We start from the raw sequence: 27,261 nt of genomic DNA, 5'->3' as shown, positions 1-27,261 counted from the left end.
TTGCTCCTCATTGTCCGACTTGACACCAAGTCCCTGAGCATTCCTTGGATGCCCGCATCACAAAACATGGTCGCGGCTGAAGTGGTCCGTGTGTCCATTCCACAAAATATGTTGCCAACCCTGCGGAAATGAGCTGTTGCTCCCATTTTCATTTCCGTTGCCAACTATGGCGTCACACTGTCGCGGGCTGACAATTGACTCCAAGTTGTCATTTGAGCCTCGTGTAAAAAAGGCTCCGTTATCCAATCCGATCAAACCTAAACGTAAGATTTATGTCAATGCAAAAAATGGAGACAATCACCTGGTGTTCAGCCATCTGGCCTCAAGCCCGGTGCACGTTTTCGAAGCCTCCGCGGCCGCAGTGCGCACAAGAAACCAAATAGTTTTCCTCGTTCTCCAGTGTCACGAAAAGACGGAATACTCAGCCGGGAGAAGATCTCGTCAAATCAACTTCGTCAGGCTTTTTCTTGGTCATTTTATGAACGTCCAAGCAGCTGACCACAGCAGAAGAAGAAAAAAGGGGCCTTCTCCCTTTGGCTGCGACTGCGCGGACTCTTCTCATATTGACGTTCCGACAGAGGAAATGGCTGGCTGCCAACACAAAGTAACAACCCACCCCCACCCCCACCCCCTTTTGCCAAGGTTTTAAATGACACCAATTGGTCGATGAGCGAAGCGAACAAACCTGCTCCAAGCGACACATCTCCAGCCTCCAATTTGCAAAGGTGACGCCCATCCTGGTCTCCATCAGCTTCGTCACTCTTCACAATGACTCCAGTCAATGGAAACTTGCCGATTTCATCTTCCCGCTCTTCTTCTTTAACGCGAGGGCACTCGCGCTCCTCCTCCTGCTCCCCCTCCTGCTCCTCCTCTTTAATTTGGACGTGTGCTGGCTCCTGCTGCTGGCGTGTACATTTCAATGTTCCCTTGGAGTGCTCTTCTTCATTGAGGTCTGCAGAAGACAGAGATCGCTTGAGTCAACCTTTGTTCAGTCAATGTTTTGGCAACGTTGAAGATAACAGAAGAATGACGAGCTGATGGATCCTCAAAAGAAAAAAAAAGTCAAACAGTGTAGAGGGGGGGGGACATCAGAGTCCGAGATCTCCAGCTAAAAAGCCATCTGTTTGTGATCTTCCACCATCTTCTCCTCCATCACCTTGTTCACTCTTCACACTGACACCAGTCAATGGAAATGTCGAGATTTCATCCTCCCGCTCCTCTACTTTAATGCGAGGTGGCTCTGGCTCCTGCTCCTCTTTAATTTGGCCGGTGCTTGGCTCCTCCTCCTCGTCCTCCTCCTCTTTAATTTGGGGGGAATCTGGCTTCTGCTGTTCAGGACCAAGATCTTCTTCTTTCAGCTCTGCAGGACATGAGAAAACAAACACGCGGGTTGCCAGAGTCGAGCTTTACCCAGTCAAGTCTGAAATGTTGATGATCTAAAAATGAAAAGCAGTTTTTCCTTCATTGTTAAGTGCAAATGCATTCTATCATCTTCAGTATTTATCATTGTTCTTTAACTGAGCAAAATGTATTGATATTTTTTTTACTATCTGATAGTTTTCAGTAGAATAAATGGCCGCTGTCGGACAGCCCGCGTTGGTGACGAGTTGTGCTCATACTTAGCTAGCTACCGCAATTCCAAAAGCAATTGCCTTACTTTTATTGGGGTTGTGTTGAAGGATATTTTGGGTCATCCGTGTATTTAATCGAACCGTTGCCATTAAGCGCCAGTTTTAAACGTAAGTGCGCGTTATCTGCAGCGCCACGTGGTATATCAAGATATTTTGTACTTTAATTGTACTTATTTTGTATTTTGTACTTTAATCAATGCATTTCTTCTCAGTGAAAAACTGCTTTGAGATGATTGCATGACTTGGTGACTTGCTTGCCTAAGCCATTTCAGAGATGGACTCTGGAGCCTGCTTTGACGACTTCAGAGATAAACTATTGAGCTTGCCTTGACGACTTCATAGTCTGCTTCGTTTGAATTGTCAAAACTTGATTGTGATCAATGCCGCTTGATTACACAACAAACAGTGTGGCGTAGGGAGGGATGAGAATGGCCACTCACCCCTCCCGATGCACACACTTTAGAGCAGGCATGTCCAAAGTCCGGCCCACGGGCCAAATCCGGCCCGCGGTCGAATTTCATCCGGCCCTCGGTGTCATAAAATCAGTGCCGTCTGGCCCGCAGGTTGGGCGCAATGGAACCCGTGTTGCATTGACTGAGGTCTCGTAGACTGGGGAGTGATGTTTCATAGAGTACTGCTTCCCTCTAGTGGCTAAATGAGTAATAGCATTCACTAAATGAGTAATAGCATTTAGACACTAGAGGGCATCACTCACGAGTTAACAAGACATCACTCCGTGTTTATATTGACTGATATGTCATATTTCAAATGATCCTTGCAGTTGTGGATATGTGTATTGCTTGTCAAAGGTCAAAGGTTTTGTGACTATTGAAAAGTCATGGTGATACATTTTATGTTTCAAATCAATCAATTTGCACTCAGGAGACTTCTGTTTAAGAAAAAGTCAAGTGAATAAGCAGTTGCATGTGATATACCTGTTTCAAATGAACCAAAAGAAATTCTTAAGATTGTTGAAATTCAAATAAAAATGGAAATGTGAAACAGACTGGCTTACTAAAATTTGTTGAACAATATTGTTGTTCGATGTAAAAAATGTCAGCCAAGGTGGGCCCCCTGACATTTTACCACATCAAATCTGGCCCCCTTGGCAAAAAGTTTGGACACCCCTGCTTTAGAGGATAAAAGGAGGGAAGCGATGCTCCTCAGCAGAGTCCGCTCTGGGTTACCGTACGAACGCCCAGCTCGTATTGAAGCTCACTCTGCTGAGGGTGTTGGCTCTCCACCCAACTGGCACACGGTAAGAGTTCTTTAGCTTCATACAACTTGTTGGAACTGTGTTATCATTTCTGTGTGGGACCATGTTTTGAAACACTTCTGATACTCAATTTGAATGAATATCAAGTTTTATAAAGGATCGTCGGAGATAGGCACTCAGAAATAACGACAAGACACTTCTGGCTACCAACAATAGGCACTTTATTCGGTCCCACAGTTCAAACAAGTTAAAGGGTTAAAGAAAACATCACAAAATATCTTAATATGCCAGACCAATTAAGTGCCTATTGTTGGTAGCCAGAAGTGTCTTGTCATTATTTCTGAGTGCCTATCTCCGACGATCCTTTATAAAACTCGATATTCATTCAAATTGAGTATCAGAAGCGTTTCAAAACACCACGTCAACCAACATCGGCGTTCTGAAGAATTTGGCCCAAGGGTAGCGTGTACAGTCGGAACGTCAACATAACCAGCACGCTACGTTGCGCCATTCGTCACTGCAAAGAGTTTAATAAGGAGCCACGTTCACCGTGTCGGTATTCAGATTTGCTCAGTGAATTCTTCTCGAAAATCATTCTTGTATTCCTTTTTTAATTCGATTGATTTACAGCTCAGCAGACAACGCTGCAGTCTCTTCTCAACGCAAAGGCAGATTGAGTCTCTCCTCCTTCATCTATAACCGCTTTGAACAAACGTATGTAGGGATAGTTGTTACGGTTGTACGACCGTCTGTTTTGTGTTATGCGTTTTATTGTTGTTAAAGCAGGGGTGGGAGGGCTACGTATACAGTGATCCCTCGCTACTGCGCGATTCGTTTATCGCGGGTTTAGTGCATCACAGATTTTTTTTTTTACATATACATGGAGTACAGTACTGTATATGTTGCTCTACGTGACTCGCTGTTGTTTTGCAGCTTCTCGCGGACCGTTTGCGGACTTAATTTTTATTTTATTTTTTTCACCTGTTTATGTTAATTGGATGCTACTTCGCGGATTTTCGTTTATCGCGGGTGGTTTTGGGCCCCATTACCCGCGATAAACGAGGAATTACTGTATAGCCTAAGGCGTAGTCTTTCTACGGCCTTTGAACATGTAAACTGCACTGAACTACGTCATTATGATGTTTATTTTTCTTTCTATTTGCGACCCTTAGAACGTGTGTACAGTATATGTTTAATCACTCAAGCACCCGGGCAACGTTCACATTAAAAATAAAAACAGCAATCTTTTTCCGAGTCAAGTTGAACAAACCTGCTCGGCGTAAGACAATTCGAGGTTCCAACTTGCAAAGGCAACGTCGCAGCTCCGTGTCGTGTTGTGTCGCACCGAGTTCCTCCTTGTCCTCCGCCGCCTTTCTTGCGCGCATTTTCACAACACTTTACGCTCACGAGCGAACAAACACGTCCGCTTGTTAGCAGCTAGCAAGCGAAGTTTAGCCAGAGACGCTTCCGCGTGCGCCCAGACGAGTTGACGCGGACGCGAAGATTTCACTTAGGATCTAGTCCAGTTTAGTGGAAATGTAGGCCACGTCAGCCTACTGTGTCGAGGCTTGAGTTCGTTCGGAACTCTTTCCGGAAGCATGATTTGGTGAAACGCGTGCGTCCACGCACTTATATGGAGGGGCGACGCTATGTGTAGTGCGCATGCGTAGCAGGTCGGCCATTTTGATCGTGAGCTCCGGCCTCGACGCTTGGACACAAGAAACCAAAGTTCTTTCATTCACGCCTCCAAGTCAAGTAGACCACCTGAAGTTGTCTCAATCGTGAACGCCAGGGGGATACGGACCTCGGTTACGAACATTCAAAAAGTTTCTCAGTAGTGCACATAGTTTTGTTTTTGAATCGACTAATCAACTTGATCTCAAATAAAGCTCACTGAATTTAGTTGGGGTGAGTAATTGCATCGGACGGTATGGCGCCCTCTGTTGGGCCAGGAAACAATCGCCCACTCTCTCCCGTCGAGTGGTGGCGATGCACGTGAATGTTTGCCAATTGCCGTAAAAAAACTAAACAAGAAGAAGACCAAGACGCATGCGCAGTACGGATTGTGAAAGAGCAGCGAACCGCGGCTAACGACATGCGATTTACCGAGCGCTGTAATTCTTCTTGAATTAGCACAGACCCAAGTAAAGCCTCGACGCACTCCGTCCCTCACCGCGTTACGAGAACTAAACAGAATAAATCAGCTTTTCGCGTCCGCATAATCTCGCCCGGGTGCTTGTTGGGGTTTCTGTGGCCAACTTGGCTTGCTAGCCGCAAACAAAGAGCAACGTCGAGTCCAGGAGAGATCAAGTGAGCGCAACGCGTTGTGATTGTCGCGTGAAAATGTGTGCGCGGAAGACGCCAGAGCACAAAGAGAAACTTGGTAGGACAGAAGACGACATCAAGCCACAACGTCACTTACTGAATGCGCTTTGCAAGTTGGAGCCTCGAGTTGTGTTCCTCGGAGCAGGTTTGTTCACCATTTCTTTTTGACCCTTTTACCTTCGAATTCTTGTCGCGTTATTAACATCCGAAAGTCGTACTAGATCCTCCGATCCGCTTCGGAGGAACGTAATATACAGAATGTCAAAGTCACAACATGTGACTTGCGTGAGCAAAGCCTGACCATAGAAACTTTTGTGTCCTGCAGACATTGGGGAAGGAAATCTCCATCCCGAGGAGCAGGAGTCAGAGTCCCTGCAAATGAGAGAGATGGAGATGGAGGTGGAGGAGCAAGAGCCTCCTCGCATTAAAGAAGAACAGCAGGAGGATGAGATCAGCAAGTTCCCATCGACTGCCGTCAGTGTGAAGAGTGAAGAAGGCGACGGAGAGCATCGGGGAGGGTCCCACACTTTTGCTCCACTTTCAGATGGGGATGACATCACGCCACACACTTCTGACACCGACGATAACAATCACAAACAGTCAAACGGCGACACGGAATGTCACACTGACAACAAACCGGTGAGATGTCTTCAGTGTGACAAAACCTTTGTCAAAAAGTCCAACTTGAAAAGACACATAAGAACACACACTGGGGAAAAACCCTTTGCCTGCTCAGTTTGTGGGAGAAGATTCACTCAAAGAAGCACTTTAACGAGGCACACAAAAACGCACACCGGGGAAAAACCCGTGGCCTGTTCGGTTTGTGGGAAAAGGTTCACACAACGATGTGATTTAACGGTTCACACGAGAACACACACTGGGGAAAAACCTTTTGCCTGTTCAGTTTGTGGGAAAAGATTCATTCACAGGGGAGATTTGTCAAGGCACACAAGAACGCACACTGGAGAAAAACATTTTTCCTGCTCGGTATGTGGGAAAAGGTTCAGTAGAAAGGAGTATTTAAAAGACCACCTCAGAACGCACGCTCTTTTGCACGGTGGTTTTCCGAAAGCACACAGTGACGCACTCTGGTGAGAAACCCTTTGCTTGCTCAGATTGTGGCCAAAGATTCTCTCGCTGATGAGAAACCTTTTCTGTGCTCCCTTTCCTGTCAAAATGTCTCTCACATTTGACTGAGGAACAAGGTAGTCACAAAGCTTTGAATGGAAATGCACACGCTTAACAGGATGTAGGATGTGAATGATTAAACAAAACTACATTATTGTATTCTTTGTTGAGTCTTTGATATTTTTGTAGTCAGTGCGTCTCGTAAAAGCTTTGTGTGGAGGATTTGTACTACTACTAAAATCTCTCAAGCAACCCATGCACTTTGTACAACCATGAAGTTGATGTGAACTAAATTATTCAAGAATTAGACTGCGAAGAAATTGACTCTGGATGGGAAAGGGGTCAAAACGTAAATATATGACCGTGAACAAAATAAAAACAAACATACACCAAGTCTGAGTGCATAATTGCGCATAATTGTGGAATGGGACTGATTTTTGTAGTCGTCCCATGTACAGCACTTTGTATGCAGCAATGCCGTCGCGATGGCTGTTTGAAAGTGCTCTAGGAATACAGTTGAGCCGAGTTGATTTTCAGGTACACAGATGTAGTTTGTCTGCATGTAGTTGCCGTAGCACGCTACCAATAGCGGCCGACCTGTTGCGCACGGGTACTGAAGATTGTGTCTAAACAAGCCTTGAATCGATGACAGACAAAAGAAAATCCTCGACGTAGTATGTCCTTGGCGATTCAATCCTCGTCTCCCCATTAGCGTGTCCGGTTGCTTCTCCGGCTAACTTAGCTTCGGTTGCTAGCCGCGAACGAACGACTAAGACGCGCGTCAGCAACGCTTCGCTCAGAAGAGATCAAGTGTGAGCGTCAAGTGTTGTGGTCGTCGCGAGAAATGTGTGCAACGAGGAACGTTGCGCAACAGAAGAGGAGATCGAGCCGCAACGTCACCTTTGCAAGTCGGAAGCTCGGGTTGTCCTCCGCGGAGCGGGTTCGTTCGCTTCTTCCTCTCGCTTGTTTCTCGATGCCATCTTATTTAAAATGCGATTGCCTTAGTTGTTTCGGTGACATTCACCTTGGCGTTATCGAGCGCACTGTGATGTTCAAGTATCTGCCACCCCGAAGATGAAGCCGTCACGTCGCAAGGTGGCGGTGGTGGACCCCCAAAAGCAGGCGGGAGGGAGAAGCAGGGTGAACTTGAAGAAGTGTATTGATAAAAACAAAATCCAAAAACAATCATAGCCCAAAGTAGCAAACAAAAATAGCAACTGAAGCTAAAACAGAACCGTGAGCGAAACGAACGGCAACGAGCAAACAACGAGTCAACGCCGAGTGTTGGGGCTGGGAGTCCTTTTAAAGCACTCATTAGCTAATGACCAGCAGGTGTGCAGCTGCAGGTGGAGCCCTACAGCGCCACCAGTTGGTCCCAAACCCAATCATGACAGAATCTTGACCGCTCAGAGCTTGGACTTGAGCTCATCTTGTCTTCTTGCGCGCTGCAGACATCAGCGATGAAGATCTTTGCCCCGAGCGGCGGGAGCCCAAGTTGCCTGGCATGAAAGCGGGCGAGGAGCCGCAGAGCCGCGACGTGAAAGAAGAGGAGCGGGACGATGAACTCTCCGAGTTTTTATCGGCTGGTGTGGGTGTGAAGGGTGAAGAAGGCGGGGGGTAGGGGAGCACTTTGAAGGGTTACAAGCAGACGGCCTCTTGGCCGCGCTATCGGAGAGTGATGGCATAACGTCACACTCTTCTGTTGATGACGATGAGGATGATGATGAAGAACAAGACTCTCACGGGGCTAGCAAACGTGAGAAATGTTATCAGTGCGATGCGACTTTTTTCAACCGGTCCTCATTGGAAAGACACGCGAGAAGACACGCCGGGGGAAACCTTTTGCCTGCTCACTTTGTGGGAAACGATTCTCTCGAAAGGCAACGTGAGCGACGCACACCAGAACCCACACTGGAGAAAAACCCTATTGCTGCTCACTTTGCGCTAAAACGTTCACTCAGAAGGGACACTTGATAGCACACGCGAGAACACACGCGGGGGATAAAGCGTTTGCCTGCTCACTTTGTGCCAAACGATTCTCTGAAAAGAAAAGTCTAACCACGCACGCGAGGACGCACACCGGAGAAAAACCTTTTGCCTGCTCCGTTTGTGGGAAACGATTCTCGGCCAAGGAAAAGATAACGAGGCACTCGAGAACGCACTCGGGAGAAAAACCTTTTCCCTTGCGCCATTTGCGGTCACAGATTCTCCATCAAGACGCATTTAACGACGCGCACGAGGACACACACCGGGGAGAAACCTTTTGGCTGCGTCTTTTGTTGTCAAAGATTCTCCAGAAAGGCAAGTTTAACGACACACACACGAACGCACACCGGCGAGAAGCCGTTCGGTTGCGGCGTGTGTGATTTTATGTCAAGCGTGAGGTGAAGAGACACAAGTGTCCGGTCCGGGCGAGACGCCAGGCAGTCTGTCAAGCTGCTCTGGAGAAGGGAGAACCTGAAGCTGCGTTGAGAAACGTCGACTCGGTCCCTGCTCCCCGATTGCAATTGAGGCATTTTCAGCTTGACTTGGAGTCAATTGTCAGCCCGCGACAGTGTGACGCGATAGTTAAAGATTCCGTTTCACATCCCGTAACGCGGCCACGCGCGTACTGCGTCGAGCCTTTCGTCCGTTCCGTAATGATTGGAGAAGAATAACCGCGCGCGTCTAAACCGCAACCAGCGGCGCCGACACAATCCGCAGCGCGCATGCGTAAAAGGGCGACCAGATTTGATCCCGTGCTACGGCAACCGCACTCGGCCAAAACACATTCGGGCGAATTCCCTCCATGTTGCATTCGTAAGAAAAGCGTCATGATGTCATTTCGTGGTGATAGAAACGTAGCGAACCTCGCAATTCCAGTGGAAAGCATAGCTAAAAGTACATATCACGATCATGTCACGTGCTTGTTTATGATGATATTAATGCAGCGTGTTGTACCGGAGACACATTCCTTGTGTGTACTTGGCCAATAATGATGATTCCGATTCTCATTCTGATTCCGATTCCATGTGGAAGGCCAGAGCGGGTGCTGCGATGACATTAAAATGGACGACAACTGAATGTGAGCAACTGTCCGTCAATCCCGCTGGCGTGCACCGTCTTGAATCTGAAGGTTGCGGCTGGCGTGTCAAAAGGACAACCGACACCATCTCCGGCGCTGCCACTCGGATCCGACAATGGATCCCGGTTGAAAAAGATTCGCAAAGCATCGTCAATCTTTTGGCTTTGGTTCAATGTGTCAACTTGAAAGAAATTCGCCTTTGGAGACGGATGCGGGTTTTTTTTCTCCATTTATTTCAATGAACGGCATTTCGCAATCAAACACAGAGGAAAATACATACGGGTCATGTTGTAGCCCCCTAACAAGGTGGTGTTTCGCACAAAAAAAGAAGGATAGAAAGTTTCAGATTGCGCCTGAAAAGGAGCGGGGGGACGGGGGGGGGGGTCTTTTGAAATGCCACTGCCTCTTTCTCATCAATATGCATCCAACAAACACAGTCATGCAATACGGGCAGAGTTGAGCTCAGAGCATTGAGAGATTATGTAACCCTTGAGCCTATCGTGTATTGAAGTTGCGGACGTCGCTGGAAGAGTACACGTTACTCACGAGCGCACTTGTGCAACTTGACCTGATCCTTGCGGGAGAATCTTTTGTCACACAGACTGCAACTAAAGGCTTTCTCGCCGCTGTGTGTTTTGGCGTGCCTCGTCAAATCCGAGTTCCGAGTGAATCTTTTCCCGCAAACCGAGCAGGGAAAAGGTTTCTCCCCAGTGTGTGTCCTTCTGTGTGCTTTTAAATGGCCCTTCTGTCTAAACTGTGCCTCACAAACAGAGCAGGCAAAGGGTTTCTCTCCGGTGTGTGTTCGGCTGTGTGTGGCTAAATGCCCCTTATCGTTGAATCTTTTGCCGCACGCAGAACAGGCAAAAGATTTTTCTCCAGTGTGTTTTCTTGTGTGTTGGATTAAATGTTCCTCTTGAACGAATCTTTTATCACAAACTAAGCATGCAAAAGGATACTCTCCTGTATGTGTCCTCGTGTGCATTGCTAAGCTCTTCTTGACAGAGAATCTCTTCCCACAAACTGAGCAGGCAAAAGGTTTTTCTCCAGAGTGTGTTCTGGTGTGCTTTCTCAAGTTGCCTTTTGCCGAGAATGTTTTAGCACAAAGCGAACAAGCAAAAGGTTTCTCTCCTGAATGTGTTCTAGCGTGCCTGGTTAAATCTTCCTTGGTGCAAAAGGTTTTGCCGCAAACCGAGCAGGCGAAAGCTTTTTCGCCCGAGTGTGTTCTTGCGTGCCTTGTTAACCGATCCTTTCGGGAAAATCTTTTACCACAAACGGAGCAGGCAAACGGTTTTTCTCCAGAGTGTGTTCTTGTGTGCCTGGTTAAATCTTCCCGCCGAGAAAATGTTTTACCGCAAACTGAGCAAACAATAGCATTTTCTCCGGTGTGAATTGTTCTATGGGCTATTAAGAGCCTCTTTTGAGAGAAGCTTTTTTCACAGCCTGAGCAGGCAAAAGGATTTTCCCCGGTGTGCGTTCTTGTGTGTACTATTAACAGTCTCTTTTGAGTGAATCTTTTTCCACAAACGGAGCAGAGAAAAGGTTTTTCTCCAGTGTGTGTTCTTAGGTGCGCTTTCAAATGGCCCTTCTGCCGGAATCTTGTCCCGCAAACTGAGCAGGCAAAGGGTTTTTCTCCAGTGTGCGTTCTCGTGTGTATTTTCAATTCTCCTTTGACAGAGAAGCCTTTGCCACATACTGAGCAGGCAAAGGGTTTTTCTCCGGTGTGAGTTATTGTGTGCGTTGTTAAATGTGCTTTATCAATGAATCTTTTCCCACAAGCCGAGCAGACAAAAGGTTTCTCGCCAGTGTGCGTCCTTGTGTGCAGTGTTAAGCTGCTCTTTACGGAAAATGCTTTACCGCAATCCGTGCATACAAAAGGCCTTTCCCCAGTGTGAGTTCTAGTGTGAATTTTTAAGTGTCCCTTATGAGTGAACCTTTTACCGCAAGCGGAGCAGGCAAAAGGTTTTTCTCCAGAGTGTGTCCTTGTGTGTATTGTCAAGGAGGACTTGCTGACAAACGTTTTTTCACACTGAGAACATTTCACTCGTTTGTTGTCAGCATGACGTGTCATATCACCGTTAACGTGTTCATCATCATCATCGTCGTCGTCACCGCCACTGTCAGAGGAGCGTGACGTCACGTCGTCACCATCTGAAAGTGGAGCTAAGAGGCTGTCCGATTGGGATCGCCCATCCTGGTCTCCATCAGCTTCGTCACTCTTCACAATGACTCCAGTCAATGGAAACTTGCTGATTTCATCTTCCCGCTCTTCTTCTTTAACGTGAGGGCACTCGCGCTCCCCCTCCTGCTCCTCCTCTTTAATTTGGACGTGTGCTGGCTCCTGCTGCTCGCGTGTACATTTCAACGTTCCCTTGGAGTGCTCTTCTTCATTGAGGTCTGCAGAAGACAGAGATCGCTTGAGTCAACCTTTGTTCAGTCAATGTTTTGGCAACGTTGAAGATAACAGAAGAATGACGAGTTGATGGATCCTCAAAAGAAAAAAAAAGTCAGTGTAGAGGGGGGGGGGGACATCAGAGTCCGAGATCTCCAACATAATCATGAGGGGAAACCAAGAAGATCCGCCTCTTACCCGACATTGGATGTTAATAATGCCTGTGTACACGTGACGTAAAGCGGTAAGAAGGCCTGGAAGGTAGCAATGAAACAAATGAGAACGAGAAGTAAACAAACCTGCTCCTTGTAAGGCAACTCGAGGTTGCAACTGACAAAGTTCCTCCTTGTACTCTGCCGTCTTTCTTGCACACATTTCCCGCGACAATCACAAGACTTGACATTCACTCGATTTCTTCGTCTGAGCGACGTGTTGCTAACAGACGCTTCTGTCTGTTAGCCAAGCAAAGCTAAGTTTGCCAGCGAAGCTTCAACGTTGCAGCCAGACGACTTATTAGGGAGCCGAAGGTCGCATTCGGTCCTTTTAGGCGTAACTCTGTCCAACATTCAGCCCGGTCGGGAGTCATTCCAGAATAAAGATTTCGTGAAACTTGTTTCCGAGCCATGATCTGCGTTACTCACGCACAATCAGCAAAGCGCATGCGCAGCATTTTTGAAAGCGAGCTACGGCAATAATATTAAGACAAAATATGCGAGCGCTGCCTTCCCAACTGATAGCAAGCTATTCTTAGCTAGCTACCGCAATTCCAAAAGCAATTGCCTTACGTTTATTGGGGTAATTGAACTGTTGCTCAGTGAATTCTTCTCGAAAATCATTCTTGTATTCCTTTTTTAATTCGATTGATTTACAGCTCAGCAGACAACGCTGCAGTCTCTTCTGAACACGAAGGCAGATTTCTTGCCCGGTGGCTCCTTTTTCTTGGTTAAGTCCATCTTCATGCGGCGCCCCCTAGTGCTCAGACTGAGTTATTACAGATGAATCAAAGGTGGGCCTTTCGAACACGATGCTAAAGTGGCGCTGCTTTCATTCTGCTCTTCCTAAATCTTACTTGAAGCGCTTGTTTGGTTTGAAGTCATTCTTTTCGCTTCACGGAATTCCTTGAAAATAAATTATTTAGCCACCTCGTCCAATTGGGACTTTTTTTTCTGGCCATTGATAAATGGGTTTCATTTCATTTTATTTAAAAAGAAAAACAAAGATAACAATAAATTCCTTATGTGTTCTATACAAAACGCATTGTATGAACAAATGGTGGAAAAGATTGCACACTAGTAGACAAATCACTTGAACGACACCATCTTTTCATTCTTTTTTCAACCGCAGAGAAATGAGTTCCTCCGTCGGGAGGAGGGGAGGAGTCGGTGACTTGCACTCACAAGCTTGTGTCCCTTCATCCGAACCTCTTAGAACAGGCTCCGCAACCGAACATATTGTCTCCAGCGTACGCTGAGGAGTTTTGGTAAGCTCCGCTTGGGGTGGCCACAACGTGAGTGGGGGGCAAAAAGGCTTTTGGCCAGCGTTTCTTCTTTGCGTGCCTTTGTCAATCTTCCTTTGTAGAAAACGTTGGACCAAAAACAGAGCAGCCAAAAGGATTTTCTCCAGTGTGCCCGCTTGCGTGTGCTTTTAAAAGTCTCCTCTGGGTGAATCTTTTTTCACATCCCACGCAGCCAAAAGGTTTCTCTCCAGTGTGCGTTCTTCTGTGTGCTTTCAAATGTCCCTTTTGTCTGAATCTGGAGCCACAAAATGAACACGCAAATGGTTTCTCCCCGGTGTGCGTTCTCGTGTGTATGTTCAATTCTTTCTTGATCTTAAAGCCTTTGCCACACTGCGTGCAGGCAAAAGGTTTTTCCCCGGTGTGTGTTCTGGTGTGCGTTTTTAAGTGGTCGTTTGTGGAAAACCATTTGTCACAGAGTGAGCAGGCAAAGGGTTTTTCCCCAGTGTGTGTCCTGGCGTGAGCTGTTAATTCTCCCTTGGTGGAAAAGCTTTTCCCGCAATCTGAGCAGACAAAAGGTTTTTCTCCAGTGTGTCGTCTGGTGTGTCTTGTCAAATGTGTCCTCGAGGAGAATTTCTTCCCGCAATCCGAGCAGACAAAAGGCTTCACCCCAGTATGCGTTTTGGAGTGATCTCGTAAGTGGCCCTTTCGGGAGAAATGTTTCCCACAGACCGGGCAGGCAAACGGTCTCTCGCCGGTGTGTGTTCTTGTGTGTCTTATTAAGCTTTCCTTGAGAGAAAAGGTCTTGGCGCAAAGTGAACAGGCAAAAGGTTTTTCTCCAGTGTGTGTTCTGGTGTGAACTGTCAAATCTCCCTTTCTCGAAAATACTTTCTCACACTGCGAACAGGCAAAAGGTTTGTCCCCAGTGTGGCTTCGGGTGTGACTTATTAAGCTATCCTTGAGAGAATACCTTTTGCCGCAAACTGAGCAGCCAAAAGGTTTTTCCCCGGTGTGTTTTCTCGTGTGGCTCGTCACATCTCCCCTCCTGGAGAATCTTTTCCCGCAAAGCGAGCAGGCAAAAGGCTTTTCCCCAGTGTGGGTCCTCGTGTGTCTTTTCAAGGATGATTTGTTGACAAAGGTTTTGCGGCACTGAGAACACGCCACTCGTTTGTTGTCAACGTGACGTGTTGAATCACCTTGCGCGTATTCGTCACCATCGTTGTCGTCACTGCCAGTGTCAGAAGAGCGCGATGCTGCGGCATCCTCGTCTGAAAGCGGCGGGAGGAGGCCGTCCGCCCGGGATCCCGCATCCGCGAGTTCGCTCTTCGCGCCCACTCCAGTCAATGGAAACTTGCCGATTTCCTCCTCCTGCTCTTCTTCTTTGAAGCGACGAGGCTGTAGCTCCTCCTCCTTCATTTGGACGCACTGCGGCTCCTGCTGCTCCCCGGAACTTGGATGATCTTCAGTGAGAAAACAAAATGTGACTTTGACATTGTGTGTTATTCAATCTAAAAAGGTTTGGCAGTGTTGAAGATCAAATGCCGCGAAAGAGAACAACAATCTACAACAGACAAAAAAAAATCCTCATTGAACCGTGTGACATTCCAAACTCGACCTCAGCCATGGATACGATTGCGATATACGACGAAGTTTTCTGCTTACTAAAGAATGGAAAGAGTGAGCATAGATTACTAAACTTACTAAACTACTTTAAAACTAAACTTAAAAATACTAAACTGAGGCTCAGAGGGGATCGAGCCTTTTCTGTTGCTGGTCCATCTCTCTGGAATGACCTCCCACTGAACATTCGGCAAGCCTCCTCGCTGCCCATCTTTAAATCCCTCCTCAAAACTCACTTGTATTCTTTGGCGTTTGACTCAGCATGACTTAGATTTGCTATTGTTTTTACTGCTTGGTGCTTTCTACCGCCTTATTACTTATTACTTATTACTGATTCGTCTTACTGTTTATTGTATATGTTAAATCGCTCCATGTACAGCACTTTGTATGCAGCGATGGCTGTTTGAAAGTGCTCTATAAATACTGTTGACTTGACTTGACTTGACTAGATGGATAGAGATAGATAGATAGATAGATAGATAGATAGATAGATAGATAGATAGATAGATAGATAGATAGATAGATAGATAGATAGATAGATAGATAGATAGATAGATAGATAGATAGATAGATAGATAGATAGAACCGCTGACTTGACAAAAAGAACAAGTGGTAATACGAACTCAACCAACCCGTCGTGTGGAAGAAAACTTCTCCAGGTTCCGACTTGCAAGGACCAGGTTGTGATTTGATGTCCTCTTCTGCGCCACAAAGATCCCGCTCGAACTCCGTTGTCTTTCTTGCGCACATTTTCAAGCCAAAGTCACAACACTTTGCACTCACTTAGCCGTTTGAACAAAGCCTTGCTACTAAACGCGTCTCTTTGTTAGCGGCTAGCAAGCTAAGCTAAGTTAGATGGGCAAGCTCCGATGTGCAGACAGACAAGTTTATCCGGACGCGAATGCTTAATTTCAAAACCGGTTCGTAGAAACAGGACGCGTCGCGTCGAGGCGTCGGATTGTGCAGTTCTGATTCAGGAACAATTTCATTTGGTCAAACGCCACGTCCGGACCGCGATCTGCCAACCTGACGTCATCTGCAGTGCGCATGCGTAACAGGACGGCCATGTTGACCGCAAACTACGGCGACCACACTGGGACAAACACCTGGCCGCTCATTGGCCACTTCGATTCGCCTTTCCGAACTTTTCTAATACATGCCAGACAGGGGTCCGGAGGATCCAGCTTGGGAGACGCCTGCTCTAAAGGTGAGAAGGGAAGGAGTCGGTGATTCTCAATGCAGCTGCAGTTGCTTCCATTTATTTTGCGGCCTCATTGACCACTGCTCCTCTCCCAAGCGCACTTGTGCCTCTTCACCTGGTCCTTACGAGAGAATCTTTTCTCACATTTTATGCAACTGAAGGGTTTCTCACCAGTGTGTATTTTTGCATGCCTCGTTAATTTGGAGTTCTGAGTGAATCTCATACCGCAAACTGAGCAGCCAAAAGGTTTTTCTCCAGTGTGTGTTCTCGTGTGCTCTTCTAACTGCGCCTCCTGCCCGAATCTCATACCGCAAACAGAGCAGGCAAAGGGTTTCTCCCCAGTGTGTGTTCTTGCGTGTAGTCTTAAATTTCCCTTTGTAGGAAACTTTTTGTCACAAACTGTGCAGGCAAAAGGTCTGTCCCCGGAGTGTCTTCCCACGTGTGTGGTTAAAGTCCATCTTTGAGCAAATCTTTTCCCGCAAACTGAGCAGGCAAAAGGTTTTTCTCCGGTGTGTGTTCTTGTGTGAGCGGTTAAAGACCATCTCTGAGAATAACTTTTCCCGCAAACTGAGCAGGCAAAAGGTTTTTCTCCGGTGTGTGTTCTTGTGTGAGCGGCTAAAGTCCATCTCTGAGAATAACTTTTCCCACAAAATGAGCAGGCAAAAGGTCTCTCCCCAGTGTGTGTCCTTGTGTGCCTTGTTAAATCTACCTTCTGAATGAATCTTTTCCCACAAACTGTGCAGGCAAAAAGTTTTTCCCCGGTGTGTTTTCTCATGTGGCTCGTCACATCTCCCCTCCTGGAGAATCTTTTCCCGCAAAGCGAGCAGGCAAAAGGCTTTTCCCCAGTGTGAGTCCTCGTGTGTCTTTTCAAGGATGATTTGTTGACAAAGGTTTTGCGGCACTGAGAACACGCCACTCGCTTGTTGTCAGCGTGACGTGTTGAATCACCTTGCACGTATTCGTCGCCATCGTTGTCGTCACTGCCGGTGTCAGAAGATCGCGATGCTGCGGCATCCCCGTCTGAAAGCGGCGGGAGGAGGCCGTCCGCCCGGGATCCCGCATCCGCGAGTTCGCTCTTCGCTTCCACTCCAGTCAATGGAAACGTGCCGATTTCCTCCTCCTGCTCTTCCTCTTTGAAGCGACGAGGCTGTAGCTCCTCCTCCTCCTCCTCCTCCTCCTTCATTTGGATGCACCGCGGCTCCTGCTGCTCCCCGGAACTTGGATGATCTTCAGTGAGAAAAAAAAATGTGACTTTGACATTGTGTGTTATTCAATCTAAAAAGGTTTGGCAGTGTTGAAGATCAAATGCCGCGAAAGAGAACAAGCCTCCACGATTCAAAGGGAAATGCCTTCAACCAAACGGAATCTGAATCTACAGAGACAAAAAAAATAATTCCTCATTGAACCGTGTGACATTCCAAACTCGACCTCAGCCATGGATACGATTGCGATATACGACGAAGTTTTCTGCTTACTAAAGAATGGAAAGAGTGTGGATGGATGGATGGATGGATGGATGGATATAGATAGATAGATAGATAGATAGATAGATAGATAGATAGATAGATAGATAGATAGATAGATAGATAGATAGATAGATAGATAGATAGATAGATAGATAGATAGATAGATAGATAGATAGATAGATAGATAGATAGATAGATAGATAGATAGATAGATAGATCATATCACGGAAGCTAACTGCGAAAAGTCGCTACGCAGCTGGAACCCACAACCAGAGACCAACCAACCAAACGCCAGCGAGCGTGAGGGAGCCGGTAAACCCACTTGCCACGTTAGAAACACCCAGCACCTACTGGACACGTCACAAACTAGCATACAACCGGCTAGCAACGAGACCCGGCAAAATGCCACCCAAACAGAAGCAAGACACAAAGCAGGAAGAGGATTCCCTGACCCTCACTCAAGTCAATGAATTACTCCAGCAACAAAAAAAACTTGTTACGGCGCTCTTGCAACAACAACAGGAACATTTCAAAGGATTTGTCAAGATGATAATAGACTCAACAAACTCACGACTTGACACTTTTACCAGGGAAGTCCAAGAAATAAAAACCAGCATCAACTTTACCCAAAAAGAGGTAGACGACATTAAAAAAATCTAATCTGTCAAACTGGCCATTCCAAAGACATGCAAACGGAATTCTACAAAGTATGTGACGGCATGCTTGTATTAACGGACATGGTGGACTACTTGGAAGGACAGTCAAGAAGAAACAACTTAGTAATTGATGGAATTGAGGAAAAACCGTGAGAAACGTGGACTGAAACAGAAGAAAAAGTTCCAAAAATCCTTAAGGAGAAACTGCTGATACAGGGGCAAATTGAGGTGGAGAGAGCTCACCGCACAGGAAGGCAAGACCCTGGAAGACCTCGACCAAGGCCAGTTGTGGTGAAATGTCTAAGATACAAGGACAGATGAAGGATCCTACAAAAAGCAAAATATTTAAAAGGCTCCAACATCTACATTAACGAAGACTTTACAGATGCCGTACGACAAAAAGGAAAAGAGCTCCTTCCAAAATTAAAAGCTGCACGTGACAGAGGGGAAACTGCCTACTTATGACATAACTAACTTATTGTCCACCCCCGCACCAGTACTCCAACACAACAGGCTCGAGTTCAACACCATCAAGCAGCATACTGAGAATTTTTCACCACCCGACAATAAAAACTCTGACCCTACTGAAGCAGGAAATTCACATACCAAAAAACATGGACTTCGAATCCTTTGATGACCCTTCCAACCCTTTGATGACTTCCAACCCTACTGACCACAAGACGTTTGACCCTGAGAACAACTTGGACCCGGACAATAACTTTTTCAAGACGGACCGACCGCGAGGGAGCCAGCGACGACCGACCGCGAGGGAGCCAGCGACGACCGACCGTGAGGGAGCCAGTGATGACCGCGAGGGAGCCAGTGATGACCGCGAGGAAGCCAGCGACGACTGCACAACCAGCCTGCGACCACCGCGAGGGAGCCAGCGACGACCGCAAGGGAGCCAGAGACGACCGAGAGGAAACCAGCGACGACTGCAGGGGAGCCAGTGACCGCGAGGCAGCCGGGAGACAACCAGCCAGCGCGCGTGAGGGAGTCGGCGACGACCGCAAGGGAGCCAGTGACCACGAGGGACCCAGTGATGACGGTGAGAGAGCGAGCGACGACAGCGAGGGAACCAACGACGGCCGTGAGGGAACCAACGACGGCCGCGAGGGAGCCAACGACGACCACGTGGGAGCGGGAAATTCACATCCCAAAAACATGAACTTCCAACCCTTTGAAGATATTGACTATAAGCCATTCGATCCCGAGAACAATTTGGACCCAGACAATAACTTCTTCAACAACAAACAAAGGGTAACAAACTCTGACTATTACCCGGATGAACAATTCAACACTAATATAAAATTGGAAAATGCACTTTCGGTAATACACTTAAACAGTAGAAGTCTCTATAAAAACTTCACAAAAATTAAAGAATACCTGACTAAATTCAATAAATTTAAAAATTCAAAAAAATAGTACAAACAACCTACATCAATCAGAGTTAAAATGATAAATTCTAAACATTAAATATAATGATAAATCAGAACTAAGTTGATAAATAGAGAAAGGTATTGCAATATCCATTATGAATACAAGAGAAAATTGACACAAGAGTGCCAGGGTGAGGATGTATATAATCCCGATACAAACCAAAAGTTGTAAAAATATCACGGTTAAGGGTAAAGTATGAGCCCTAATGGAGACTTCTTCTTACTTTTTCTTTTCTGATTGATATAAAAATGATTTAGTAGATATAAACACATAACGGGGTAGGACTAGATAAGTTTGTTTTACTTCATCCTACTCCCTTGAACATAATAACTGTGTTGAATGAAGACTGATTTCTTTCTTTTTACTTTTTTATCTACCTTATTTTATGTCAAATTATTACTGTATATGTTTTATGTTCAATAAACAATAAACAAACAATAATACCGCTGACTTGACAAAAAGCACGTCGCCACTGAACAAATGGTAATACGAACTGAACCAACCCGTTGTGTGGAAGAAAACTTCTCCAGGTTCCGACTTGCAACGGCCAGGTTGTGATTTGATGTCCTCTTTTGCGCCACAAAGATCCCGCTCGTACTCCGTTGTCTTTGTTGCGCACATTTTCAAGCCAAAGTCACAACACTTTGCACTCACTTAGCCGTTTGAACAAAGCCTTGCTACTAAACGCGTCTCTTTGTTAGCGGCTAGCAAGCTAAGCTAAGTTAGATGGGCAAGCTCCGATGTGCAGACAGACAAGTTTATCCGGACGCGAAGGCTTAATTTCAAAACCGGTTCGTAGAAACAGGACGCGTAGCGTCGAGGCGTCGGATTGTGCAGTTCTGATTCAGGAACAATTTCATTTGGTCAAACGCCACGTCCGGACCGCGATCTGCCAACCTGACGTCATCTGCAGTGCGCATGCGTAACAGGACGGCCGCAAACTACGGCGACCACACTGGGACAAACACCTGGCCGCTCATTGGCCACTTCGATTCGCCTTTCCGAACTTTTCCCTCGCCTTGCCTTGACTTGGGTTGCATGACGTCATTAGGCCGAAGAGAGATAAAAGGATGCATCCTTTTCCAAAATAAGGAAAGGACAACACCGCTTCGAATAAACCGCCACTATTTTGACGTCATGCCGCGGCAAAATCTTCGATGAATAACAAGATGAGAAATGTACATACACTATTTATTTGCGGCGGGGATCACTGATAAGATAAGATATCCTTTATTCGTCCCACACTGGGGAAATTTACAGCCTCCAGCAGCAAGAATGTAGGTAGAAAGAAGAAAGAGAAAAAAACAACAAACATCTTTCAATTTAAATGCAATATGAACACAAAATGGATAAATCGCAGTACTATTTACAATTTTCCTTCACATCATTTAATTATTATTATGATTGTTATTTTTTATTCATCAGCCTATTATTTATTCACAGGTAGCTGTGCTGGAGGAGGGAGACGTCTAATAAATGCCAGACAGGGGTCCGGAGGATCCAGCTTGGGAGACCCCTGCTCTAAAGGTGAGAAGGGAAGGAGTCGGTGATTCTCAATGCAGCTGCAGTTGCTTCCATTTATTTTGCGGCCTCATTGACCACTGCTCCTCTCCCGAGCGCACTTGTGCCTCTTCACCTGGTCCTTACGAGAGAATCTTTTCTCACATTGTATGCAACTGAAGGGTTTCTCACCAGTGTGTCTTTTTGCATGCCTCGTTAATTTGGAGTTCTGAGTGAATCTCATACCGCAAACTGAGCAGCCAAAAGGTTTTTCTCCAGTGTGTGTTCTCGTGTGCTCTTCTAACTGCGCCTTCTGCCTGAATCTCATACCGCAAACAGAGCAGGCAAATGGTTTCTCCCCAGTGTGTGTTCTTGCGTGTAGTCTTAAATTGCCCTTTGTAGGAAACTTTTTGTCACAAACTGTGCAGGCAAAAGGTCTGTCCCCGTGGTGTCTTCCCACGTGTGTGGTTAAAGTCCATCTCTGAGCAAATCTTTTCCCGCAAACTGAGCAGGCAAAAGGTTTTTCTCCGGTGTGTGTTCTTGTGTGAGCGGTTAAAGTCCATCTCTGGGAATAACTTTTCCCACAAACTGAGCAGGCAAAAGGTCTCTCCCCAGTGTGTGTCCTTGTGTGCCTTGTTAAATCTACCTTCTGAATGAATCTTTTCCCACAAACTGAGCAGGCAAAATGTTTTTCTCCATCGTGTGTTCTTGTGTGTCTTTTTAAGGATAACTTGCTGACAAAAGATTTGTCACACAGAGAGCATTTCACTGTTTTGTTGGCAGTGCCACATGTCAAATCACCTTTCGAGTGTTCATCATCATCATCAGTGTCGGAAGACTGAGATGTGACGGCGTCATCATCCAAAAGGGAAGCTAAAAAGCCATCTGTTTGTGATCTTCCACCATCTTCTTCTCCATCACCTTGTTCACTCTTCACACTGACACCAGTCAATGGAAATGTCGAGATTTCATCCTCCCGCTCCTCTACTTTAATGCGAGGTGGCTCTGGCTCCTGCTCCTCTTTAATTTGGGGGGAATCTGGCCTCTGCTGTTCAGGACCAAGATCGTCTTCTTTCAGCTCTGCAGGACATGAGAAAACAAACACGCGGGTTGCCAGAGTCGAGCTTTACCCAGTCAAGTCTCATGTTGTGACTTTGAAGTCTGAAATGTTGATGATCTAAAAATGAAAAGCAGTTTTTCCTTCATTGTTAAGTGCAAATGCATTCTATCATCTTCAGTATTTATCATTGTTCTTTAACCGATTGATTTAGTGCATCACAGATTTTTTTTACATATACATGGAGTACAGTACTGTATATGTTGCTCTATGTGACTCGCTGTTGTTTTGCAGCGTCTCGCGGACCGTTTACGGACTTAATTTTTATTTTATTTTTTTTACCTGTTTATGTTAATTGGATGCTACTTCGCGGATTTTCGTTTATCGCGGGTGGTTTTGGGCCCCAATACCCGCGATAAACGAGGGATTACTGTATAGCCTAAGGAGGAGTCTTTCTACGGCCTTTGAACATGTAAACTGCACTGAACTACGTCCTTATGATGTTTTTTCTTTCTATTTGTAACCTTTAGAACGTGTGTACAGTATATGTTTAATCACTCAAGCACGATACAGGACCAGTGTTGGTTATTGGAGGGGCCCTGGGTCCACGTAATCACGAGAGGACGCCATCAGATACACAGGATTAGATGTCAATCGTGGACCCTCACACCCGAACAACGTTCACATTAAAAATAAAAACAGCAATCTTTTTCCGAGTCAAGTTGAACAAACCTGCTCGGCGTAAGACAATTCGAGGTTCCAACTTGCAAAGGCGACGTCGCGGCTCCGTGTCGTGTTGTGTCGCACCGAGTTCCTCCTTGTCCTCCGCCGCCTTTCTTGCACGCATTTTCACGCGTCAATCACGACACTTTACGCCCGCGAGCGAACAAACACGTCCGCTTGTTAGCAGCTAGCAAGCGAAGTTTAGCCAGAGACCCTTCCGCGTGCGCCCAGACGACTTGACGCGGACGCGAAGATTTCACTTAGGATCTAGTCCAGTTTAGTGGAAATGTAGGCCACGTCGGCCTACCGTGTCGAGGCTTGAGTTCGTTCGGAACTCTTTCCGGAAGCATGATTTGGTGGAACGCGTGCGTCCACGCAGTTATATGGAGAGGCGACGCGATGTGTAGTGCGCATGCGTAGCAGGTCGGCCATTTTGATCGTGAGCTCCGGCCTCGACACTTGGACACAAGAAACCAAAGTTCTTTCATTCACGCCTCCAAGTAGACCACCTGAAGTTGTCTCAATCGTGAACGCCAGGGGGATACGGACCTCGGTTACGAACATTCAAAAACATTTTTCCTGCTCGGTATGTGGGAAAAGGTTCAGTCGAAAGGAGTATTTAAAAGACCACCTCAGAACACACGCTCTTTTGCACGGTGGATTTCCGAAAGCACACAGTGACGCACTCTGGTGAGAAACCCTTTGCTTGCTCAGATTGTGGCCAAAGATTCTCTCGCTGGGGAACGAACGCTGATGAGAAACCTTTTCTGTGCTCCCTTTCCTGTCAAAATGTCTCTCACACCAGTGAGACTTTTTGCCTGCTCAGTTGGTGGTCAAAGGTTCTCCCGAGCAGGTTCATGTCAAGAGACACAAGTAGCCTGATGAGGAACAAGGTAGTCACGAAGCTTTGAATGGAAATGCACACGCTTAACAGGATGTATGATGTGAATTATTAAACAAAACTACACTATGGTATTCTTTGTTGAGTCTTTGATGTTTTTGTAGTCAGTGCGTCTCGTGAAAGCTTTGTGTGGAGGATTTGTACTACTACTAAAATCCCTCAAGCAACCCATGCACTTTGTACAACCATGAAGTTGATGTGAACTAAATTATTCAAGAATTAGACTGCGAAGAAATTGACTTTGGATGGGAAAGGGGTCAAAACGTAAATATAAAGCTAGGTGCATCTTCTCCCTCCTCCGGGACAGAAAATGATCAAATGATCAGGAGATGATTTTGAAGGAAGACTCCACTCACACCAGCTGGTAGGACAAAGACAATTTTATTTACAGGAAGCAAGAATCAAAGTGTTCTCGGACGGCGGTTTTTAAAGCCTGCCCCGGCGCGGCTCATTTGGGGGGGAACTTTGCCGATTCTTTTAAATTTGGCCTTTCTCTTGTTCACGTCCATGAAATGCTCCCCGTTCAGTTCCCTGGGCGGGCTTGGGCTCATCTGTCATGAGCATGTGAATAACACCTGGGTTCATCTTAGCCAACTTGAAAAGAAAAGATGTTCCTCCTGCTTTGCTCTGTTGTCAGTGTGTGCTGACAAGCTCACGTGAAACTTCATGATCACATTGTTTCAAATATGGAGTCTTGAGAAGAATGTCGATATCTTCATGCGGGATGGATGAAGAATACCACTTCATCGTCGAGCAAGAAAAAGCGCTAAGAATGAAGAGTAGAAAGTAGAGGAACGTAAAATGGAAAGAAGCAGAAGTCTGTTGAGTGCTCTCCAATCGATGCGTTTCCACTTTCGACACGTGTAGCTCACAAACATCAAAATCCTTCGAAAGCGATGACTGACTGGGGAAGGCGTCAATGACTCCCAACGCAGCCCCACTGCTTGGAGCTCATTGGGCAGATCCAATGGCCACCTTTGCGCCGGCGCACTTGTGTCTCTTCACCTGACGCTTAACATGAAATCTTTTCTGGCACACGCCGCAGCTGAATGGTTTCTCGCCGGTGTGCGTTCTTACGTGCGATATCAAATGTTCCTTCTGAGTGAATCTTTTCTCGCAGTCGGAGCAGGCAAATGTTTTCTCCCCCGTGTGCGTCCTCGTGTGTGCCATCAGATGCCCCTTCTGAGTGAACCCTTTCCCACAGACTAAGCAGGCAAAAGGTTTCTCGCCGGCATGCGTTCTCGTGTGCGCCGTCAAATTGGTCTTCTTCGAGAAACTCTTAGCGCATACGGTGCAGGAGAAGGGTTTCTCGCCCGTGTGCGTTCTCATGTGCTGAATCAATGTTGAGCGCACGCTGAAACTTGAGCTGCAAACCGAGCAGGCAAAAGGTTTCTCCCCGGTGTGCGTTCTGATGTGTATCCTCAAGTCCCCCTTCTGCGTGAACCTGGTACCGCAAAACGAACAGGCAAACGTTTTCTCGCCGGTGTGTGTTCTCGTGTGCGCTATGAGATGTCCCTTCTGAGTGAATCTGGTGCCGCAAACCGAGCAGGCAAAAGGTTTTTCCCCCGTGTGGGTTCTTGTGTGCGCTATTAAATCGCCCTTCTGTCTGAATCTCGTGCCGCAAAAGGAGCATGCAAAGGGTTTCTCCCCAGTGTGCGTTCTTGAATGGATTCTCAAGTCTCCCTTTCTGGAAAAGCCTTTGCCACAAACCGAACAGGCAAAGGGTTTCTCCCCAGTGTGTGTTCTGGTGTGCGCTATCAAATGGCCCTTCTGAGTGAATCTTTTAGCGCACACGGAGCAGGCAAAAGGCTTCTCTCCGGTGTGTGTTCTTATGTGTCTCTTCAACGTGGACGTGTTGTAAAAAGTTTTGTCACACCGAGAACATGCCAAGTGTTTGTTGTTGTCAGCGTGACACGTCACGTCATCACCGTTGGCATCGGTGTCAGGAGAGTGCGCGGTCACGTCGTCGCCATCCGAGAGCGGAGCCGAGAGGATCTGCGAGCGGGCGCTTTCAAACGCGTCTTCGTCGCCCTTTTCACTCTTGACGATGACGGTCAACGGAAACTGGGCGAAACCATCTTCGTGCTCTTCCTCCTCAATGCGCCGGGGCTCGGGCTCCTGATGCTGACGGCAAAGATCTTCTTCACTGGCGTCTGCAGGACACAAGAAGACACACGTGCGCGGTTTTAGCAAAGTCCAGCTTTGCTCTTTCGAGTTTCCTCCGTTGAGGCCGATCCTCTCTTTGCCCGGAACGAGGCATCGATCACCGACCTTGCTCGTCGACATCTTCACTCTTCACGATCACGCCTGTAATTTGAAACTCTGTGATTTCAGCTTCCTGCTCTTCCTCTTTGATGTTTGGGGGCTGCGGCTCCTGCCGCACGAGACCAAGATCTCCTCCTGTGATGTCTGCGGGACGCAAGAAGACGAAACGCATGAGGTTCGCTCAAGTCGATAGATGAAGCTGCCGTCTTGCCGGCCATATGAAGACGATGAAATAGTCGTGTTGCGTAAAAGCCGCTGATATTGCTTCAGTTGATTACAAAAGACGTGAATTGGCATTTGGCATGCATTTAGAAAAACCTCATCCTCGTTTCCACTTTCAAACGCTGTGGTCATGGCAGCCGAACGCTTTAAACGGCGCTCTTAAAAAAATGTTCCCAAGCCTGGCAAGTTTCTCGTGCTTACACGCGTTGGAGCTAAGATAATATCTGCATTTGTTTACAAAAAAAAACAAAAAACATTCTACATGTGCGAAGAGAATTGCTGATGCGATACGGCGCGCAAAGACTGCGAACGAGGTCGTGCTTCAACGTGTTGACTTTCCTGACTTGCCACCGCAATGAGGTTTTTGGGGATGATTTGAATCGACTTGAAATTGGGCGCGGACTCGGTTGGACTTGTTCGATGTTCGCGCGGTTTCCAGTTACGACGTACTCACTCGCACACAGCGACTGAAGAGGTGAGCACAAACCTGCTCGGTGAAACACCACTTGAGGCCTGAAAACGGCGTCCAGTCGTCGACGTTCTTGCTCGTCGTCATCTTTGGCTCCGCACACTTGCCCCTGGCGCTCCCCTTTCACAACGTTCGCACACATTTTCCCCCCACGGGAAGGGCCACGCTCGCACTCGGCCTCCGTTGATTGCTGCGCGGCTTTCAAAGGCGTCTCTTTGTTAGCGGCTAGCAAGCTAAGCTAAGCTAGCTCGAGCGACTGACAAGCTTCGACGTGCACCGAGACGAGTTTGAGCGGACACGAAGAGTTCATGGTGGCCGTATTTGTCCGGCGACGGCCGCCGTGCTAGCTCGAGGCTTCGGGGCGTTCGGAAGTATTTCCGGATGATTCGATGGCGCGCATAAAGCGACGAGTGAGCGAAAAGCGGACCGGAGCAGCTCTTTCGCGTAATTAGTACGGCAAGCCCGCTTAGACAAATTTAGACGTGAGTTCCAGGCTCTTGGCGCGCTCACACTCGGTTCTAACTACTGAATGACT

At 46.9% G+C, this 27,261-nt stretch overlaps 5 protein-coding genes across 7 annotated transcripts in view; 1 reads left to right on the top strand and 4 right to left on the bottom strand.

Moving 5' to 3' along the window:
• The window catches only part of LOC127599042 (gastrula zinc finger protein XlCGF57.1-like), a 24,691-nt gene extending 12,553 nt beyond the window's left edge, over window positions 1-12,138 (bottom strand). The window contains exon 1 of the mRNA XM_052062688.1: window positions 12,111-12,138. Within this exon, the coding sequence (XP_051918648.1) occupies window positions 12,111-12,128 (18 nt within the window). The 5' untranslated portion in view covers window positions 12,129-12,138. The remainder of the gene's footprint in view (window positions 1-12,110) is intronic.
• Window positions 1-12,204, bottom strand: part of LOC127599021 (gastrula zinc finger protein XlCGF57.1-like) — a 38,528-nt gene extending 26,324 nt beyond the window's left edge. The window contains exons 1-2 of the mRNA XM_052062644.1: window positions 12,053-12,204; window positions 11,438-11,758 (exon numbers count right to left, since the gene is read on the bottom strand). Coding sequence (XP_051918604.1) covers window positions 11,438-11,758; window positions 12,053-12,128 — 397 coding nt within the window. The 5' untranslated portion in view covers window positions 12,129-12,204. The remainder of the gene's footprint in view (window positions 1-11,437; window positions 11,759-12,052) is intronic.
• Window positions 4,898-23,836, top strand: LOC127599103 (zinc finger protein 771-like). Its single transcript, XM_052062791.1, has 3 exons — window positions 4,898-5,317; window positions 5,498-6,204; window positions 23,501-23,836. The coding sequence occupies exons 1-3, from the start codon at window positions 5,191-5,193 to the stop codon at window positions 23,561-23,563; spliced, it is 897 nt and encodes a 298-aa protein (XP_051918751.1). The 5' UTR covers window positions 4,898-5,190; the 3' UTR covers window positions 23,564-23,836.
• On the bottom strand, window positions 7,860-11,432 carry LOC127599466 (zinc finger protein 84-like; the record flags this gene model as incomplete). The annotated part of the gene is made up of 1 exon (XM_052063431.1): window positions 7,860-11,432. A coding segment is annotated over one exon (1,530 nt), but the record flags the coding sequence as incomplete, so codon positions are not given.
• LOC127599044 (gastrula zinc finger protein XlCGF57.1-like) lies at window positions 12,605-27,261 on the bottom strand. 3 transcript variants are annotated; one of them, XM_052062693.1, is made up of 5 exons: window positions 26,745-27,261; window positions 26,042-26,179; window positions 25,272-25,923; window positions 21,609-21,805; window positions 16,019-16,525 (listed from the first exon to the last, which is right to left on the bottom strand). In XM_052062693.1, exons 1-5 carry the CDS (start codon window positions 26,866-26,868, stop codon window positions 16,098-16,100), a joined length of 1,539 nt encoding a protein of 512 aa, XP_051918653.1. In that variant the 5' UTR covers window positions 26,869-27,261; the 3' UTR covers window positions 16,019-16,097. The 3 variants fall into 3 exon arrangements, with proteins under 3 accessions (XP_051918649.1, XP_051918653.1, XP_051918650.1); XM_052062689.1 differs by lacking the exons at window positions 16,019-16,525; window positions 21,609-21,805 and adding an exon at window positions 12,605-13,981; XM_052062690.1 differs by lacking the exon at window positions 16,019-16,525 and having other exon boundaries at window positions 20,952-21,805.

The sequence above is a fragment of the Hippocampus zosterae genome, chromosome 4, assembly GCF_025434085.1.
Source record: "Hippocampus zosterae strain Florida chromosome 4, ASM2543408v3, whole genome shotgun sequence".
NCBI lineage: Eukaryota > Metazoa > Chordata > Actinopteri > Syngnathiformes > Syngnathidae > Hippocampus > Hippocampus zosterae.
Note: the sequence above shows the minus strand (reverse complement) of the source record. Positions and strands in the feature narration are given on the sequence as shown.